The sequence below is a fragment of the Oryzias latipes genome, chromosome 21 (genome assembly GCF_053564925.1).
Source record: "Oryzias latipes strain Hd-rR chromosome 21, Olatipes_Hd-rR_3.1".
In the NCBI taxonomy this organism is placed as follows: Eukaryota; Metazoa; Chordata; class Actinopteri; order Beloniformes; family Adrianichthyidae; genus Oryzias; species Oryzias latipes.
The window spans coordinates 5,234,930-5,255,123 of NC_136257.1; the positions used below are offsets into that span (position 1 = coordinate 5,234,930).

A 20,194-nucleotide genomic window follows, 5' to 3' on the forward strand; every position below is an offset into this window, starting at 1 on the left:
AGCTTTCCTCTGAGCCACTGTGCAACTGGTGAACCTCATGCAAATGCAGCATGTTACAAAGTTTCTATGAAGCATTGATTGAAGAACACCAGATGTTCCTAAGTGATGTTCTTGCTCATTGCAATGAAGAAGTTTAGTATCTGCTGGGAGCTTTTTTTTCAGCAGCTCATCAGGCCCTCCTTCATCTGAGCTTCCAGAAGTCAGTTTCTCTTTCTACACAATCCCCACTGAAAGTAAAGTAGAATAATGTCTGTTCTTTTCTCCTTATGCCGCCACACGAGCCACATGATTCCTATAAGCTGACTAACACCTACCTGATATGAGTCCCACTACCATAGTTGAAGCTTGGTGGCAGGAAATGATGTAATGTGTTTCTCGACCTGTTTTTATGAAGCACTTCGAAAAACTGGTCTGCAGTGGTAAGACTCTGGTGGTGAGAAAGATGGAAGAATGCTGTGTGGATTTTATGGAGGAAAGCTACAACCAAAGTAATCAGGGAGACCGAGTAGTTGGTATATCATCTGAAATAAGGAAAGCAGATGAACTAACTTGATGGTGGAAATCATGTTCAGGGGTGTGCTAGGAAGACTTGCATGACCAGTTGGGCACAAAGGAGGGAGAGTGGTTGGCATAGAAACAGAGAAATAGACTGATTCAGACCAATCACTGCATACCAACGTCCTCTGGCTCCAACATGGTGACGTCCACATAGAAAAAAAAATGGTGACTGAGTTGACTCCATTTGGTTGGAGCTGGAGGTAAGCCATTTTTTATGGGTGACGTCACACTCATTGAGCCTAGTTCTCTCGTACTGTCAATAGGTGTGACAGAGGAGTTCAAATTCGAGGTGGGAGTGCACCAAGGATCAGCTTTGAGCTTTTGAGTTCTTGTTTGTTGTGGTGATGGACAGGCTGACTGGTGAGATTAACAGGAATCTTTGTGGGCCGTGATGTTTGCAGATGACATTGTGATCTGCAGTGAGCAGGTGGAGGAACATCTGCAGAGGTGGACGTTTGCATTTGAAAGGAGAGACATGAAGTTCAGCTGCAGCAAAATAGACAATCTGGGTGTGAACAAGACAGACTTTCAGGTTTGGGTGTGATGTGTGACAAAAGATGACAGATTATGTGCGACAGAAGATGTTAAGGTCCAGAGTTTAGGCAGTCCTCAGTAATTATTGTGAACAATCTTGTATTAAAACTTGTAGTGTGGAGGTTTGACGCCTGAACTACAGATGTGTTTGCATCCGTTTCCCCACTGCTCATCTCGGCAGGCTGTTTATTGAGCACACAAATCATGCAGCAGGTTGGAGGTTTTATAATTGCTTACAAACAAGTCTGTCAAACTGAAAAACCTCCCTTGGGCTGTGAACAAAAACACAGCTACTACCAGAAAAAAGACAAGAGTGAGGAAATAGTTCATGCTCTGTGGAAAAAAACTGGGTAGATCTTCACTCTGCAGCTGCAGACAGCACCCAAAATGAATTGTGATAATCTTTTCAGGTATCTTTTGCAGCCCATGGATTTAAGACAGGCTGAACACACAGGAAATGGACTAGGATGAGATATAACCCAAATGTGTGGAATATTAGGAAAACAATAAATATAAATAATTTAAAAAAAAAACAGGACACTTAGGCAATGGGCGAGGAGCATGCACCCAACACAGTGTTGCATGCTGGGACAAAATTGTCATCTGATCTGTCACTGATTGTTTTTTGTCCAAAACAACTTTCAGTTTCAGTTTCAGTTTAGTTTATTTCAAACACAAAACAAATGAGAAAGTCAGCACACAGTGGTTTAAAAGACATAAAATAATACAGCGTGCTTGGGTTGAAGAGAAAATCTTGTCTGCTCCCACCCCTTTTTACAAAACCTTATGATGTGCGTATTCAATACGCATATTGCTATTTACAGATAGTTACAAAACATTCACAATACAATTCTGCATGGCAACTGTGCTAAAGTGACATTTTTTTTAACTAATCGTTTCTGGCCTTATACATTTCTAATAGTGACTTCTTGTAGGATTTTTTGAATATTTGTAAACTTTTGCTTTTTTTTAAATCTTCATCCAATCCATTCCATAAATCCACACCACAATTAGATAGACACATTTTCTTTTTTGTTGTTCGAATGCACTGCTTTTTGAAATTCAGTTTTTTTCTTAGATTGTAACTCCCGTCTCTGTCTTTGAACAGTTGCTGTAAGTTTATTGGAAGTAATTTGTGTCTGGCTTTGTACATGACGAGAGCTGTTTTCAGTTTCACTAGAGCCCATATTTTCAATAAACCCGACTTTAAAAACAGAGCATTTATATGTGTCCCATAATCCACTCCATGGACAATTCGAACAGCTTTTTTTTGTAAGATATATAAACACTGTAGGTTTGTTTAATAAGTATTTCCCCAAACTTGTGCACTGTACTGTAAATATGGTAGTATTATGGATGAATATATAAGTATATTAGTAAACGTGCCTTGTGAGTGAGAGTATGGCGCGTTTTTCCCAACACTGCTATGCTTTTGGCAAGTTTAGCTCTGACCTGCTTCATTTGTGGCCTCCAGTTTATTTTGTCGTCCAGAATTACTCCAAGGAACTTGATTTCAGTCACTCTTTCCAGAACATGATTATCAATGGCAACTTTTATTTCTAAATCTGCAGGAATGTGGCGATTTCCAAAAATCATGAATTTAGTTTTGTTAACACTGAGGGACAGTTTATTTTTGTCAAACCATTGTTTTAGTTTCCCTAATTCTGTATTTACTGTTTTTACTATTGTACAGACTATACTTGTGTCGTCTGCATATAGAAAGTATTTGAGTGTATTTGATACCAAGCGCATGTCATTGATGTTGAGGATGAACAGTATGGGACCTTATATTGACCCTTGTGGAACTCCACAGTTTAAATTTAGCAGGGATGATTTACAGTCATCCAGTTGGACAACCTGTTATTAATGTAACTGTTTAACCATTCTAATACTGGTCCTCGTATTCCATACTTTTCCAGTTTGTTTACTAAAATGTTATGGTCAATGTGTCAAAAGCCTTTTTCAGATCGACGAACACTCCTACTGCGAACTCTTTATTGTTAGTGCCATTTATAATTTCTTTGGTTAGTTGCGTAATGGCCATGGACGTTGATCTGTTTTTTCTGAAACCATATTGATAGTCGGATATTAGTTTGTGTTTTTGTATAAAACTTTCAAGTTTTATGAGGAATACTTTTCTAGTATTTTTGAGAATTGGCAGAGTAAAGACACTGGTCTGTAGTTTCTTAGTTGGTGTTTGTCCCCTGATTTGTGTAGTGGAATTACTTTGGCTATTTTCATTTTTTGTGGAAATGTTCCTGTTTGAAAGGATAAGTTGCAAATATAGGTTAGTGGGTCAACAATGGAATCGATTACCTTTTACTTTCGAAGCTGTTGGAGAGGTGCAAAGATTGGGAAGGTTACCAGCCAAATCCCAGACCCGGGATTATTTGAGCACATGGGAAATAACCACGTGAAAAAAAGGATCCAGTCTTTGGGTGGTGCTATGCTCTGTAAACGGTGCATGCCATTTCTGACTGCCTCTTCTCATGTCCTCACTTGTCTCTCACCAGTGGACGGTGTCCTGTGACTCAGTCCGATCGCACAGCATTGGTCACCAGGGGTTGATCATCATGAAGCTGAGTGACTATGGAGGCACACTGCAGAAGAGCAGAATGATGACTGTGTGTCCAGAGACTTTCCTTCTATGGACGGCAGCAATAAAGCTAATTAGTTTTAATCTGTTTATTTCTTTATATCTCGTTATGTAACAACTACAACCAAATGCACAGAACAAAGCAAGTCTGGGGATTTACGTTATGAATGTCTTCTACAGCCTCTATTTCATTTGAATGTGCACCAGCTGCTTCGTAATGGTGAAAGTGACTGATTTTAAAGCTTTCCCTCTTCTTTTAACATAAAATATTAATAAGTTGTCTGCAGTAAGAAGCTGTCCAAGGCAGCTGAACCAAAGCCAGAGATTCAAGTGTGCCAAATTTCTTCTTTAAAATAAAATACAACTGCATCTTACATGACATTTAAATGTTTATCAACCAAATGTAAGAGTCAAGCTCTTTCTGTTGCTCTATTTTCTTGTAAATGAATGCACCTTTTTTCACTTTAAAAGCATAAATGACCAAATCTTTTACACAAACGGCACAGATGGGAGTGTCCGGTTCAGTGGTCTTTAGCGTTCAGGCTCATTTCACTAAATTTTTGTGTGGCAAAGAGCCACATCATTCTAAGATCAAGTGAGATCTATCAATTGCCCGTTTCCTCATAGGAAAAAAGGAAAAACATAAAAGGTAATGGGGCCTGAGAAAACACTAACACACTGCATCACCATGACATGTGGGAAGTAGCCAGACACTGGTGGAGTATCCAAAAATTGTAAAAGAAGAGTAACTTTCAAAAAGAATACTACTCAAGTACCGGGTACGAGGTAAAGAAGAAAGCCACTCTAGTATAGTATAGAGATTGAGCAGATTAAATACAATTTGGACTTTAGTTTGGTTTGTTGTCAGATCTGTTTTATTGGTTCTGCTTCACATCAGGTTTAAGTTTCTATTCACAGCTGTTCTAGTTTCAGTAAATGACCCTCACTAAATTTAAATATCTGGTTTTCAGTTCATGCTTGTCATGTCATCGGATTTGTCACATTTTCCTCCCCTTGGGTCACACTTTGTTGTTGTTTAAGTTTATTTATCAAATGAATTCCTGCCATAAGGTCTCCTACCTTTTGTGTCCTACCTCACCCCCTTCCTGAATTTTTTGACAGAACTTAATGACCGTGCAAAATTGTTAATGAACTGATGGGGATCTTCCCTTTTAATGCCAACGGGGCTTTCACAAATAAAGTCAAACCCCAGTTTTCTTTTCTTTTTTGAGTTAATTATTTAAATTTCTCATGATTTTCAAGGCGAGGCGAACCCAGATGCTGGAACCCAGAATGAAGACAGGCAAGTGGCAGGGAAGAAATAATTTTTTTTTCCGTGGATGGTTGTGGCGTTGGCTTGGCGAGGTCTGGACTAGACAGTGGCTTGTGGCGTGGCTGGAGGTGTTAACACAGTTTACGTAGGCCGAGAGGTCTTCGGGTTTTCCCAGGCGGCTTGGAAGAAGGTCCACACTGACGTCACTCGTGAAGTGGTTTTCCTGAGGCAGGAGAATAAGGTTAGAGCAGGAACGAGAGCATGCTAAGATAACCCATAGCAAGGCAAGACTGGGCTTAGTCACCATAAGGGGCAACGAACTGGCGTTGAATACTGGAGCTGGGTCTCCTTTTGAGCAGCAGAGGGTGATGAGCTGAGTGACGACAGCTGGTGGCATTCAGAAGCAGAGCAGAGCTGGAGGGGGAGGAGTCTGACAGAGGCACCATGACATAATTAATGTAATTACAATATTATTCTTTTACTAGTATATATTATAAATGATTCAAAAAATGTTTTAAAAAAATATTAACCAGTCAGTGATGAACAATAAATAAAAAAAATGTATCTAAATAAGTTGACATTGGTACAAGTGATTGCAGTACATTTAATAAAGGAAACAGAACACTGCACATACAAATATGTGAGTTATGGGACCAAGTACTAAATCTACTGATCACAACCGACATGAGTACTTTATCTCCTTTTATCAATACTGATGCTGAAGCAGAGATGGATCCTAAAGCTGTAATAATAGTTTAAATTGTATAAATTGTATTTAGTAATCCCTCTGTTTAGTAATTTGGGGGGTATTGAGATCAAGGGGTTGGGGACATTGTGTGTGTTTTAATAGTTTTCTTTTTTTATAGTTTTTATGTAAAAGGTTATTATTATTTTTTTTTTCACTCTGAGCTAGAAATGCATGAAATGTGTTTTAAAAAATGGTTTGATTTGGTTTAAATATTTGTAGAATTATTCAACAATAGAAAACGTGCCTTTTTTGTGCGTGTTTAGGCTTTTTTTTAACTGTGGTTTTGTCACTTTACTAAATCACAAAACATCAACTTTTGTTGCTTTTTCACTACATTACATGCGACAGACTCAAATTAAAAAGTAAAATTGTTATCAGTGCTGTCAGGTGAACTCTCCAGGTGAGACCTGTATCCAGCAAAAAAAGGTAATTTGATCACAAATCACAGTTGTTGAAAGGGCGAACCGAACCCAACAAAGCAGAGAAAACACATTCATGCATGTTCCCTGAGTGGCACTAGAGACGCTTTGACTGTGTGAGATGAGACACAGAGGGTTATTTAAAAAGGTGAGGTCAGCTGAAAGGGGAAGCTGAGTTATGGGGTTAATAAGGGGAGGAACATTGATGTGTCTCAGTGACAAACCGATAGTTTGGATAAACCGCCCCAACAAAAAAGAAAAAAACAAACAAACCCAGGGACTATTTTTCTCTATACTTTCCCCTGAAAACAAATCCTGTCTTTTTTCTTTCTTTTTTTTACTTGTAAATTATTCCGTAAATATTAAAAGTCTGAGAAATGGTAAACATCAAATGTGTTCAGATATAGCAGTAATGTGTGCTTTGACTGTTTTCACAAATTCTTCAACAAAAAGAATCAAGCAAACACAACATTTAGCTTTAATAGTTGACGTGTATTTTAAATGGACTATATTCTGCATGGACCACAACGATATAGTTAAGAATACTTTTAGTTCTCTATAGTTCATTGTTTGCTGTTTGCTCTGACCCTTCTCCAACCGCCCTCATCCCTGGTCCGGTTCAATTTGATTTCTTTCAGGAGCATCAGAGAGCTGTCCCCTTTTCTTATAGGGTTAACTGTTTGTAGTTATTTTGTTCTCATTTTGTCCAAGAACTGTGTGTTGAATATTTTTATTTTTCTGATTTAGGTTTGTTTTAGTTCTGCTGTAGTTTTGATAACTGCTTACATAAAGTTTGGGTTACTAACCCTTCTGCTAGCGTATGGGGTCCAGATGACCCCACCCTTACATTGACGTGTTCAAAGGTTCAGCGCACAGTCTTGTAGGGTCCAGATGACCCAACTCCCAACTACCTCAGAGCCCCTCACACCCCAAACGTAACGTTACTGGTGCAGCAAAAATATTGGAGCTATCCATGTCCGCTCAGACGAGGAAAACAAAGACGTACATGGATCTATTTGTCTACAATGCATCAGAATTGAGCGTAGCGAGGAGCCTGAGGGTTGCTATAGTAACGTCACACTTACAAGCTTTATCCAGCAGATCTTTTCATCTGCACCTGATTGACAACAATTTGAATACCCAGATATTCAATTTTAGTCTCAGATTTCTTTATATCTGTCCTCCATAATGAAAGAAATGCCACAAGAAGATGTTAAAAACTCCAAGAACACAATTTTCATTGGAGGGGGTCTTCAGTGTGATTATTCCCCAAGTCTATAAAAGTCAAAATTTTTAGAGATTTGTGCTCTAAAGTGCATCTTTGCATGTTGCTTTTTTGCAGCCCCCCTTTTTTTTGGTTTTGGTTGAAGTTTCTGACAAGCTCTTTTGCATCCGGATCCTCCACAAACCACAAAGCATGATTTTTTTTCCAGAAAAACTTTTAAAAGATTCAGATCTTCCATATGAGACCCACTATATTGCCAAAGTGCATGATATTCTGAACCTGTGACCATGAAACAGAACAGAACATCTGAAACTACTGGCATTAAAAAACAAGTTATGAAAGTTGTACTTTAGATGATTTTGCCAAACCTCCACATTGTTGTTACATCACCCAAAACAGACAAATAAATAACTCTATAAGTACAGCAAGTACATAAACTTCAGCATCACAATAAACAAAAAAAACTAAATAACTTGATAGTTTTTAGTAACACTTTGCACAATTTCTCCACTATACAAATTCAGTTGAATAGTTCCTAAATAATGTAATGATATCCTCTGGAAAAAAAAAAGGAAAGTTATTTTATCATTTGTGTGCACAGGTGAAGAATGGACCCATTGAGTTGTAGATATCTAAATCTCCAGGGATTAAAATGCCATTTAAAAGTAAAATGTTGACCCAAAAGGACATCTTTTGACATTTTCCCTGTTTCTGCTTTTGTTTTGTTCTTATCGCGAAATGGTTGTTGTGGAGCCTGTTGCGTTTATTTGCACATTAAGTGTAATGAAGCTGCAACAGTTCGATAATCAGGCTAGATTGTGGCTTCAAATCAAATTACACACAAAGAGAGACAACAATCAAGAGTCGTCTAACATGAGAAAACCACAACACACTCAAGAGACGAGACAGCTGCTGCTTCAGCTAACCAATCAGTCCTAAAGGCTGCAGAGAAAACCACCAAACTGCAGGACATCTTCACATCTTCCCACATTGCAGCTGAGCGCATCCCAAGCCTCTGCAGAGCCGCCGCCAGCGTGAAGCTATGTCACTACCGGGAGAGCCATCAGTTGCCTGGCAAACTCAATCTTTGCCGAGGAATATATGGTGGCTCACGTTGCCAAGAGGGACTGATGCTAATATTGTAGCAAGATGTGTTGTTAGTATGAGATCTGATGAGAGGAAGGCAGAAAAGTGGAGCTGTTAAAGCAGATTTATAAAGCTTTTGGGTTTTTCTTATAGGGAAATACTGCCACACATTTGATTTTGAACAACTTGGGCAAAATTCATATGCAGTAGGTTTAAGCGTAAAGTCAAAGTTTAAAGGATTTTGATCTAAAGTGTTATTGTTTAAAATAATGAATTCATATTTTTCTTTTATTGTAGTCAATTAAGTGCTGGTTGCATTGTATTTAGAGTTTGTCCATAGGGCGGATGTGGAATTCAGGAATTCCGAGGAATTAAGGAATTAAGGTCTTTTTAAAAGCAAAGAGTATAAACAAACTAGACAAAAAAAAGGACAGCGATATGACAAAAACGTCCTGAATCACAATTGACTGTATAGGAGAATGACTCAGGACAGAAGAAAAATTTCAAAATAAAACAGGAATTTACAAATGGATATTACATTTCATGGAGAAACGTAAAATGTTTTGCTGAAACTAAACAGAACCTAAAAAACTATGGACAAACTGCTTTTTCTTTTTCTTCTTCTTCTTCTTCCGCCTGTCACTCCGGTTGGGACATAGTCCGCAAACAAAAGCTCTCCAGGCAGAGCGGTCTTGGGCGAGTTGGTCCAGCTGTCCCCCACGTTTTCCCCATGCTATTGGCCCCTGCTTCCAGATCTCGGCGCCACGTACTCCTAGGTCTCCCTCCTTTTTTTTTCCCCTTGGGGATTCCATCTCACCGCCTGCCTTGTAGTGCTAGCTGCAGGTTTTCCCAGGGTGTGGCCAATCCATCGCCATCGTCTTTTGGAGACGTCTTCTCCTACTGGTTGCTGCTCCGTCCTGCTCCCATAACTCTTGGTTGCTGATGATGTTGGGCCAGCGCACCTCCAGGATTCTTCTGAGATGAAGGTCTGGAGTTTCTTCATCAGCTTAGTGGTAGTCCGTAGAGTAGTATGGGTTAAAGATCCTTATCTTGAGCTTGAGAGTCAGATCTGTTGCTCCCCGTATGTTCTTCAGCTGATGGAATGCAGCTCTTGCCTCAGCGGTGCGTACTTTGACGTCCGGGTCAGTTCCTCCCGGCTTGTCGACGGTGCTAGCAAGATAGGTGAAGTTTTCTGCCTCTTGACAAACTGCAGCTTTGTTAAAAATAGGAAATGACTAAAGGTCACATGATAGTAGCTTGTTTAATGAATTCATCTGTGATGAATCCAGATAATATATAACTTAAATGATCATTTTATAAATGTACTATCTTGAGAAGTAAATACAAATTATTTGTTACGTTGTGAGGAACACCCTCGGATGCTGAGGGAAAAGGATGCTTTTGTCATCAGAAGTTCAAATTTAAACAACTATTTCAAGTCATGGAGGCTAAATAAGCATAAGGCAAATTGTTTGTTTGCAAAATAACAACAAAGAAGATCATTTATTGGTCTTTGCTTGTATTATTACAAATTTCCTAGTACCAGCAATTTTATTGTTGACTGGGAACCAGCCTTAGTGGGGAGTAAACTGCCATGCAGTTAGGTTCTTGTAAGGGTTGAAGAAAACACGCAAGTGCAGAGTTCAACAAACTTACCAATGAGGGGATTTTAGGTGTTTTCTTATGATTCATGTTAGTTATCTGAAACTTTGTGCCAAAAAAAACTGTTGCTAAATTTTCCTTTGTGTTTTTAGGTAGAGCTTTTTTCTAAATGTGTCTCGTGTTCATAATCAGGTTTAAGGTAACTAATCTTTACACACAGATGCTTTATTTTTGTTTATTGTCTTTAGTAGACTGTAATAAGTTGATCTGAGTCAGATTCTCTGTCTTGTGACCCTTTTTGAACTGTTGGTTTTAGCCCATTCTAGCTCAGTTTTTACCAATGCCCTTTATTTAACTATTATTATTATTATTGTTGTTGTTATTATTATTATTATTGTTATTGTCTGCCTTTGGACTTTCCCATTTAATGCAGCCAGTACAATCTGGATAATTTATGGGTGGGTACTTTAACTTCAACATACAGATATAAACTTAACCCTAATAAATAATATTTGTAACAAAACCTATGGAGAAATATGTAAATAGTAAAATAACTCTGTGTCTCTCTGTAATCTGAGTGAAAATCTGAATGCACCACCAATAGTTATCAAAACACTGCACTGTTTACACTCTTAAACTTAATATTACAGATTTAATAAAAAGATAAAAAAAAAAACTTTTTCTAAGCAGGAAAAACACCTAAAATCATATTGGAAAAAAAGATTCAATTTACTATAAACGGATCTGGTTAATGGGATACTTTAGTTTTACTGTTCTTGACAATATTTAAGTGTATTTCAAAGATGATTCTCGGTCATTTCACTCTGTTAGCCATAAGGTACATAATGTTTAAACGTTCTTTCTGCTCCTCATTTGAGACTCTTGATGACCACAGGTAAACATTGACACAGACACGTCTTTTTATGATATTTTGGACAGGCACCACATGACAAGCACCATAATTGTTCTCCAAAATGGACTAAAAGCATAGTAATGTGAGCAGGTCATGCTTCAGTAAAGCTTGGGAATAAAGACTGAGTATTCGCAGAGGCAGACTGAATACCTGGAATCCTAAATCACAGCAAGAATCTGGTGCATCTTCATGGAATACTGACAGAACTGTTTGTGTAGGCAAAGCTAAAGTGAAAGATTAGAAGAGTGGTAGTCAAATCTTAACTTGTCCTATACTTGTGAAGTACCTATTCTCTACAGCCTGCCTGTAACTCTATTTAATGAGTAACAAATGAATAAATACTGTCAACATGTGTTATTTGAGTTTAAAATGGTCACAAAAGCAACAAAAGCTTGTTTCAACCAAAGAAACACAGCGATCAGATGGAAAGTAAGCAGAAAGAAATGGAAGCATGAAGAGGTATGTTAAGCTTTTTACATTCATAAAGTCTATCTATTTTGAAAAGATACAAGTTTTTGCATCATTCATTTGCTCAATGTGTTGTGCTGCTGTCAAGAACCTTTGAATCTTGAATATTTGAAGGACCAGAGTTAGAAAAGGGTTGTTGTTTTTTTAAATCAAAACAACATCAAACAACAATGAAGCAAACCAACAGTTGTGTTTTGGTGAATGAGAATGGTTTTGTTCCTCTGCATTTGAGTACTCCACTGCGTCCTCCCTGACAGAATGACCTGACCACTCTGTACCCAACAGGAGACTCTTTGCAGCTCTTATTCCACTCGCTGCAGTCTGCATCGTGCCGGTCCAGGTCCAGCTCAGCCTGCAGACCCCTGCTTTTTTCTGCTTGACTGTTCTGGGGAAACACTCCTGCTCTGCTTGCCTTATAGCTGAGGGAATGGCGAGCGATGCTCTTCTTCTGTTTCTCTGTTCCTATAGAGCAAGGGTGCCCAAATCCAGGCCTCAAGGGCCGGCCTCCTGCTGGTTTTCAAGAAATCTCGCCTTATCTGCTGCTGATTATCGGGTTCAGGTGTGTTTAGCCAAAAAGAAGCTTCATTGGCAGATTGGTTGGAAACCATGTAGGACACCGGCTCTCAAGGCCTGGATTTATAAAATACCTCTGCTATAGAGAGACTCTTCTTCTTCGAATAGTGTCCGGCAGGCTGTACACTAGGATGTGTAATGCCCCCCCCCCCCCCCCACAGGTGTTCCTTAGAATTTAATCAAATCTTATGATATAGACCAGTTTGACGGAGGAAATGAATGACGATTCGTCGAACTCGTACATCAGAAACACATACAGACTGAAATGAAAAGGTAGAAATATTCCAATCACTGAGCCGTTCACAGAAATAAATAAATAATATATATGTATATATATAAAACCATAACAATATTTTATTTTTGTGCTCTAAAGTGTTAAATCTTTTTCAGCAACACACGTATGGGAAGAAAAATATATGTGTGTAAATAGTTATCACATACATACAGTGAAAAAAGATTCAAAATAAAAAGAATACCAGCATTTTCTTTAGAGATTATTAAGTCTCATATGATCATCTTTAATTCATGCATCAATTATCCAACAATGTGAATTCCATCTGAGTCACTGATAAAGAGTTTTTCAATGAAAAATTCAACCTCTGCCTTCATTTACCCTAAATCCCCGAACTCAACAGGTGTCGACGTTGGATTAACATCTGACAGTAGCTCTGCCATCTATCCAGCTGAATAAGACTACAGTTTATTCTGTCAATCATGGATATTCATGCATTTTTATTTTTATTTTGCTGTGCATGTGAAAAATTAGCGCAGAAACAGGATTATGTACTGTGAGTTCATCATATAAAGTGTATTAGTTATTTTGATAATATAGTTTAATATTGCAGTACTGAATCTTATTGTTGAAAAACAAATGGCTTCTTGATTCTCCACGCGGAAGGAAGGACGAGCATACATTTACCGTTAAGACGTGGTGGACCATCAAAAACGATTATCTCGCCGTAATCCAACACGTGTGTGATGAGTTTGAATTTTCTGTGGTGGAAGATTTTCAAATGATTCCCGTAAACAACAAGGATGAGTCATGGAGGAAAAACACGGGCTGTTTGCATCGTAGGAGTGCCTCTGCCTCTCTCTAGAACATTAGCCAGCAGTACATGAAACATGAGGAAGGCTTCACTTAAAGATTATCCTGCTGGAAGTGGCACAGTGCCACATGTCAGAGATGGATATTTGCAGAAATACTGATTTTGATTCACCTGTTCACGACTCATTTTTATGTACAAGCTAACATCATTCGATGAATTGTCTGTTAGTTTAAAAAAAATCTATTTGATCTGGTAATGCGCAATTTTCAGAATAACAAACTAAAGAAAAAGGTGAAAGTTTGAGTTACATTAACAACTAAGCGAAAGCCTTGAAGGAAATTGATCAACTGATTTGAAATGTATTTTCCTCAAAAGGTTAAATACCCACTCTGATCATGAAAAGCGTTCTCAGTGGTTTTTTGAGTATGAATCATAAAACCTGTGTTGGAGGACATAGTTTCTGCAGAGCAGAAAAATTACAACCCCCAAACTAACATTGGCAGTGCAACAGAAATGGCACGCAGTGCTACAGTTCTGAGCCAGGCGCCAGTTGGGACGAGGAAAACTAAGTTGAACCTGGATCCAGTCGTCTATAAGTGGATGCAACACAATGGAGCAAAACAAAAAAAGAAGGAGCATCTGGCCCACTCAGCGTATTTTCTACCTAACAAATACACTCTTTTTCCAGCAATCATTTTCTTCTGCTCCTGATTTACAACAATATGAATAAAGAAACACCCAAAACTTCAATTAAAGGTTCATTTTCTTTATAAATGTCCTCCATCATCAGAAAAGTGCAGCAAGAACAAAACAATTTTACATTGGAAAGGGTCGTTACACAAAATCTATTTTTCATCAATTGATGCACTTTCAAAGTTTGGGGATCAGAAATTAAAGTCAGTTCTTAACTTATGTTAATTGCATATACAGCGATTATAATTATAAAGATGTTGCTCTTACCAATTAAAAACTAATAAATAAATTATTTAAATTATTTTGGAAGGTGATTTCTAACAATTTCTCCATATAAATAAAAAAATAAAATGTTTCTTAAGGTAATGTAAACAGCAAACATAAACATACAATGGTAGTCCATTGTAAGCAAAAATATCTATCCATCCATCCATCCATCCATCCATGCATCCATCCATCCATCCATCCATGCCTCCATGCCTCCATGCATCCATCCATCCATCCATCCATCCATGCATCCATCCATCCATCCATCCATGCATCCATCCATCCATGCATCCATCCATCCATCCATCCATCCATGCCTCCATGCCTCCATGCCTCCATGCCTCCATCCATCCATGCATCCATGCATCCATCCATCCATGCATCCATCCATCCATCCATCCATCCATCCATCCATCCATCCATCCATCCATCCATCCATCCATGCATCCATCCATCCATCCATCCATCCATGCATCCATCCATCCATCCATTTATGCATCCATCCATGCATCCATGCATCCATCCATCCATGCATCCATCCATCCATCCATCCATCCATCCATCCATCCATTTATGCATCCATCCATGCATCCATGCATCCATGCATCCATCCATCCATGCATCCATCCATCCATCCGTCCATCCATGCCTCCATGCATCCATCCATCCATCCATCCATCCATGCATCCATCCATCCATCCATCCATCCATCCATCCATCCATCCATTTATGCATCCATGCATCCATCCATCCATCCATGCATCCATGCATCCATCCATCCATCCATTTATGCATCCATCCATCCATGCATCCATCCATCCATCCATGCATCCATGCATCCATCCATCCATCGATCCATCCATCCATGCATCCATCCATCCATCCATGCATCCATCCATCCATGCATCCATCCATCCATCCATGCATCCATCCATCCATCCATCCATCCATCCATCCATCCATCCATCCATCCATCCATCCATGCATCCATCCATCCATCCATCCATTTATGCATCCATCCATGAATCCATCCATCCATGCATCCATCCATCCATCCATCCATCCATTTATGCATCCATCCATGCATCCATCCATCCATCCATGCATCCATCCATCCATCCATCCATCCATCCATCCATCCATCCATCCATGCATCCATCCATCCATCCATCCATTTATGCATCCATCCATCCATCCATCCATCCATTTATGCATCCATCCATGCATCCATGCATGCATCCATCCATCCATCCATTTATGCATCCATCCATGCATCCATCCATCCATCCATGCATCCATCCATCCATTTATGCATCCATCCATCCATCCATCCATCCATCCATCCATCCGTCCATCCATCCATGCATCCATCCATGCATCCATCCATGCATCCATCCATCCATCCATCCACCCATGCATGCATGCATCCATCCATCCATTTATGCATCCATCCATGCATCCATCTATCCATCCATCCATCCATCCATCCATGCATCCATCCATCCATGCATTCATCCATCCATCCATGCATCCATCCATCCATCCATCCATCCATGCATCCATCCATCCATCCATCCATCCATGCATCCATCCATGCATCCATCCATCCATCCATCCATCCATCCACCTATGCATGCATGCATCCATCCATCCATTTATGCATCCATCCATGCATCCATCTATCCATCCATCCATGCATCCATCCATCCATGCATCCATCTATGCATTCATCCATCCATCCATGCATCCATCCATCCATCCATCCATCCATGCATCCATCCATCCATCCATCCATCCATCCATGCATCCATCCATGCATCCATCCATCCATCCACCTATGCATGCATGCATCCATCCATCCATTTATGCATCCATCCATGCATCCATCTATCCATCCATCCATGCATCCATCCATCCATGCATCCATCTATGCATCCATCCATGCATCCATCCATCCATCCATCCATCCATCCATCCATCCATCCATCCATCCATCCATCCATCCATCCATCCATCCATCCATGCATCCATCCATCCATGCATCCATCCATCCATCCATCCATCCATGCATCCATCCATGCATGCATCCATCCATCCATTTATGCATCCATCCATCCATCCATGTGCTTATCCTTTACCGGGTCCTGTACCGATGCCCAGATTTCCCTCGTCCCGGCCACTTCCTCCAGCTCCTCTGAGGGGACCCCATTCCTATTCTCTCCAGCGTGTCCTGGGTCTTTCCCGGGGCCTCCTTCTAAATATGTTATCATTTTTAACAACCAATAACCAAATAATAATTTCTTCAAACATCTTGATTTGAGGTCATAAAGGAAAAACTTTGAAGCATCTAAGCTGTGCGTCATGAGGTCATGATCTATTTCTCTTTCAAACTATAACAATGTCCCTGACCCAAGCGCGCACGGCAGACCCAGTGCTCCCATTCCCCTCAACTCTAATGGGTGGACTGGTGATGCGCGCGCGGGGGTGGCACGTGCGCTGGAACTACGCACGCCTGCTCTGCTAATTGCGGATTGTGATTGGTTACCTGCGAGGACGCCAGGTTAAGTTGGGCGCCTTTAAAGTGCTGCTGAGGAGTCTGTTGTCAGAGCAGTGACAGGCACGGCAAGCAGAGCCGAAACGAGCCAAGCCGAACCGAACCGGGCCGGATCTATTTTCTTAGGAGAAACAATATGACGGGTGTTCGACAAGTTTTTCTTCTGTTTTTGTTTGGGTTTCTCTGGTACCGAAGAACCACAGGTAAGTGAAGGAGTTTGTACGCTTTTATTAATAAACATCTAACGACTAGTAACGATTAAAAGTATCGTTATTTAAAGTTTAATAGGGTATTATTTATTTTAATTCATAAGTGTCCCTGCTGAAATTTGCCTTTAATGTGATATTTTAATTTGACCAAAGTAAAGAAAAACCTAAAAAAAAAATATACTGATTTTAATTAGATTAGCCTACTGTTATTAAAAACAGTGGTGGAAACACATTTTAAAGAAAGTGACCCACCTGTAAAATATATTGGAGTTAAAGTGAATATTTCTTTTTTTTTTTAAATGAGTATAGATGTGTTTTTTGTGGAGGTCAGTCAGATACATGTATCTGGAGGGCTTTAGAGCAACAGATGATTGTTTTTTTTCTTTGTTTTTTCACTGTCAGATTGTTTATTTATATAAACATTTGGTTTGATTCATAATTGCTGCATTTAAAGACGCCTGAATGAATGTCGTCATGTAAAACTCTTTATAAGATGAGGGTAGATCTGCAAATAGGAGCAAAAATGTAAGTTGTTTTTTTTAAAGATTATTATTAGGAACATCCCATTGCCTTGTCTGGATTACAGATAATTAAAATTAAAGGTATTTTTATCCTGAGCCATTGGGTTTGCAAGTGTAGCGGGTCATGTCAAGGGTTTGGGTCTGGATAAAACTTGTTTCTGAAGCTGTACTTGAATGTGCAATAGAAAAAAAACCATTTGGGTGGGCTAAAAATATCTTAATGATAACTTGGTAAAAAAGATCAATTGATTCATTTTTTAACCCACTTATACATAAACTGATCCAAACACGGGAAATAAACCAATTTCAAAAAGTATTTAACATGTTCCAATTTATTATTTTCTCATATTTTTCAGCAAAAAATGACTAAAAACTGCAGGAAAAAAACTCAGGTTCTCATTCTTATGGGTTTTTTTCCTCTCCAGTAGAAAATCCTTATTAAAAACTTTTTTCTAGTGGAAAAAATACCGCTTTTTTTCTCCCCCAAAATCTGCCTTTTTATGTTTACCTTAAAAATGTGTTTAAAAATTGCAAGACTCCTTCTTATTTCTCCTTTTTTTTGAAGATTTTGTATTTTATTTAATTAGAAAGTGCTTTTTGAGAAGATTGCAGCCAGAATCTTTGGTCTTCATTTTTTGTTTGTCGTTTTTCTTCTAGAGGCAAGTCTTTTTGATCAATGGGAAGATGGCACAGCGCTGCAAAAGGTAACAGACACTTTGTTCCCATAGCCCACGTCTATCCACACTAATATCCCTCCAGAACTGTCGGGTTCTGTCTTTACAGTCTCCATTCTGTAACGATGAACGCGCTGTTTCTCCAACATCAGCTCCATTTCTCGACAAACTCAGTGGTTAACTAACACTTTCTGCAGCTTAAAGTGCTTTTTTTGTGTATCCACAGCCTGATTTCAAGCCCAATATTAGTGTTACGCAATAAAATAAACCAGCAGTGACAGGAGGTCTGCAAAACATTGATTTTCATTATGACCAGTTTATGTTTTCCTCTAAAAAGAATTTAGATTGTGTTATTCTCTATTATGAAGCCATAAATAAATGGGTTTTCTGCAGGTGCGAGGCATCCGGAGTGATGATCTGAGTAATGTGTTGTGGAGGGACCAAAATGAGGTGAGCCAAGATGATCTGTATATCACTTATGCACTAACATGGACAGACCATAATCACCTAGACAACATAAACATTCATCCGGAGCGTTCGAGTAAAGTTTAATTGCGTGTATATTTAACTGTTGTCGGGCTGCAGGAACGGAACAAGGAGAAAAAGAGGGGCAAGGAAAGCAAAATAGGTTATGGCACTTTAGTGAGGTTTTTTATTTATTTAGGTGACTTATTTTTGCGTTTTTGCTGTTTGTCACATTATAGTTTTAAATGCACAAGAGAGGGGATAAGAGTAAATATATAGGCTTGGTTGCATTTCTTTTCCAGAGTTCACCTGAACAGTTCTGTCTGATCCTCTGTGGTTCTGGAAGTCCCAGACATCTGAAAATATGAAAAAGATGCATTTACACGTCTGGATTAGACAACTTCTAAAAGTAGTGAGAGTTGGGCAGTTCTACGTTGAAATACTTTAGTTGGCAGTTTATCACAACCCAGCAGGAAAGACTATAACTCATTTGGACGTTTTTTTACCCCTAAAGAGTATCAAGAGGTTTTGCTTTAATTTGGCGAGTTGTGGCTGCAGTTGCTTCCAAACATGGAGGTTTGAAGGTAGTGCTGAATGGAAAAAAGCTCGAACGTCCTGTGAGGAGAAGTTACTGGATGTGCTTGGAAGGAGATTCTGATGGATTGAGTGGCTCTAACCTGGTTAACCCTGAGGAAGAAAGGCAATCTGTTCACTTTTTCAAGACTTGAAATGTTTCTTTAAAAAAAAAAAAGTAATTTTATTGCAGATGTTCCAGTGATTTTGGGATGGTGTCCCTGTCAAGGCAGCTGTCTACCCTTAAAGCTAGTCTTCCTGGTTGATTCTTTCTCTCCACTGTCACCTCATTCATGCTCACTCTGACCTGAAACAGGCGTGATTTGACACATTTAATTAGTAAATATTGAATTTTTTATTAAATTACTAATGTGTTTGTTCATTTTGGTGTCTGTTTGAATAAGCGTAATTGAAAAACTATCCAAATACATTTTTAAACTTTTGAGTTCTTATTTAAAGGGTTGAAGACAGACAGAAGACTAAGATCTTTAGATTTGTTTTCCTTCTAAAATGAACTATAATGATTAGATATTGGCCCAATCAAATGATATAATGCCTTATATCTACTAGTGTAACTAACACGAAACTTCCTTTCCACACAGGAGCAAGTCCAGAATATTTTCAAAAGGGTAGGTTGTACCGTTTGCTGCATTAATGTGTTTTTTCTACATATTTTCCAACAATCTTTGACTTTAACAATGTTCCCTTTTCACAGTTCCTGTTTCATTACTCCAAAGCCCGCAACTCTCTTGGAGCGGTACAACAAGAGGTCAGTAGCAAACGATGAAACGACAGTATTTTTGATCCATCGTGTTAATGAATTGTGTTTAAAAGGCTTAAGCTAACTTGCCACATTTTAAGAAAAACCAAAGATGTAACTGATGCTTCCACATTTCACCTGCGTCCCTCTTCTTCCTCCTGCAGTCTCACTCCGTTCACCCTCTGATGCGACTCTCACCAAAGCTCTCTCAGAGAAGAAAGAAGAAGGTGGTACTTCTGGTGAGAATGTTCCCAATACTTCAGCATTTACCACATCCAAGTCAGGATGGAAAAACCTGACATTTATGAGTATGTAAACACAATCTCAACACCTACAAAAACATGAATATTGGAGGTGTTGAGAGTAAATACCTTTAGTTGCAAAACTTCATAAACAGGAAACCTCTAAACTAAAATGCTTTCCAGCTGACTTTGAAA

The 20,194-nt window shown here is 39.0% G+C and overlaps 1 protein-coding gene and 2 long non-coding RNA genes across 4 annotated transcripts in view; 1 reads left to right on the top strand and 2 right to left on the bottom strand.

The window, feature by feature from the left end:
* Positions 1-20,194, top strand: part of nms (neuromedin S) — a 31,638-nt gene that overhangs the window by 10,674 nt on the left and 770 nt on the right. The window contains exons 1-6 of one of the 2 annotated variants that reach the window (XM_004081423.4): positions 16,482-16,758; positions 17,943-17,989; positions 18,353-18,409; positions 19,600-19,626; positions 19,713-19,766; positions 19,922-19,996. In XM_004081423.4, coding sequence (XP_004081471.1) covers positions 16,692-16,758; positions 17,943-17,989; positions 18,353-18,409; positions 19,600-19,626; positions 19,713-19,766; positions 19,922-19,996 — 327 coding nt within the window. In that variant the 5' untranslated portion in view covers positions 16,482-16,691. Of the gene's footprint in view, positions 1-16,481; positions 16,759-17,942; positions 17,990-18,352; positions 18,410-19,599; positions 19,627-19,712; positions 19,767-19,921; positions 19,997-20,194 lie in introns of those variants that run through there. The other variant, XM_078939140.1, reaches the window with a different exon arrangement.
* On the bottom strand, positions 5,048-13,053 carry LOC105356741 (uncharacterized). Its single transcript, XR_910837.4, has 3 exons — positions 12,915-13,053; positions 5,266-5,391; positions 5,048-5,184 (listed from the first exon to the last, which is right to left on the bottom strand). It is a non-coding gene; the product is annotated as an uncharacterized LOC105356741 (long non-coding RNA).
* LOC144988619 (uncharacterized) lies at positions 18,585-20,012 on the bottom strand. Its single transcript, XR_013652561.1, has 2 exons — positions 19,896-20,012; positions 18,585-18,780 (listed from the first exon to the last, which is right to left on the bottom strand). It is a non-coding gene; the product is annotated as an uncharacterized LOC144988619 (long non-coding RNA).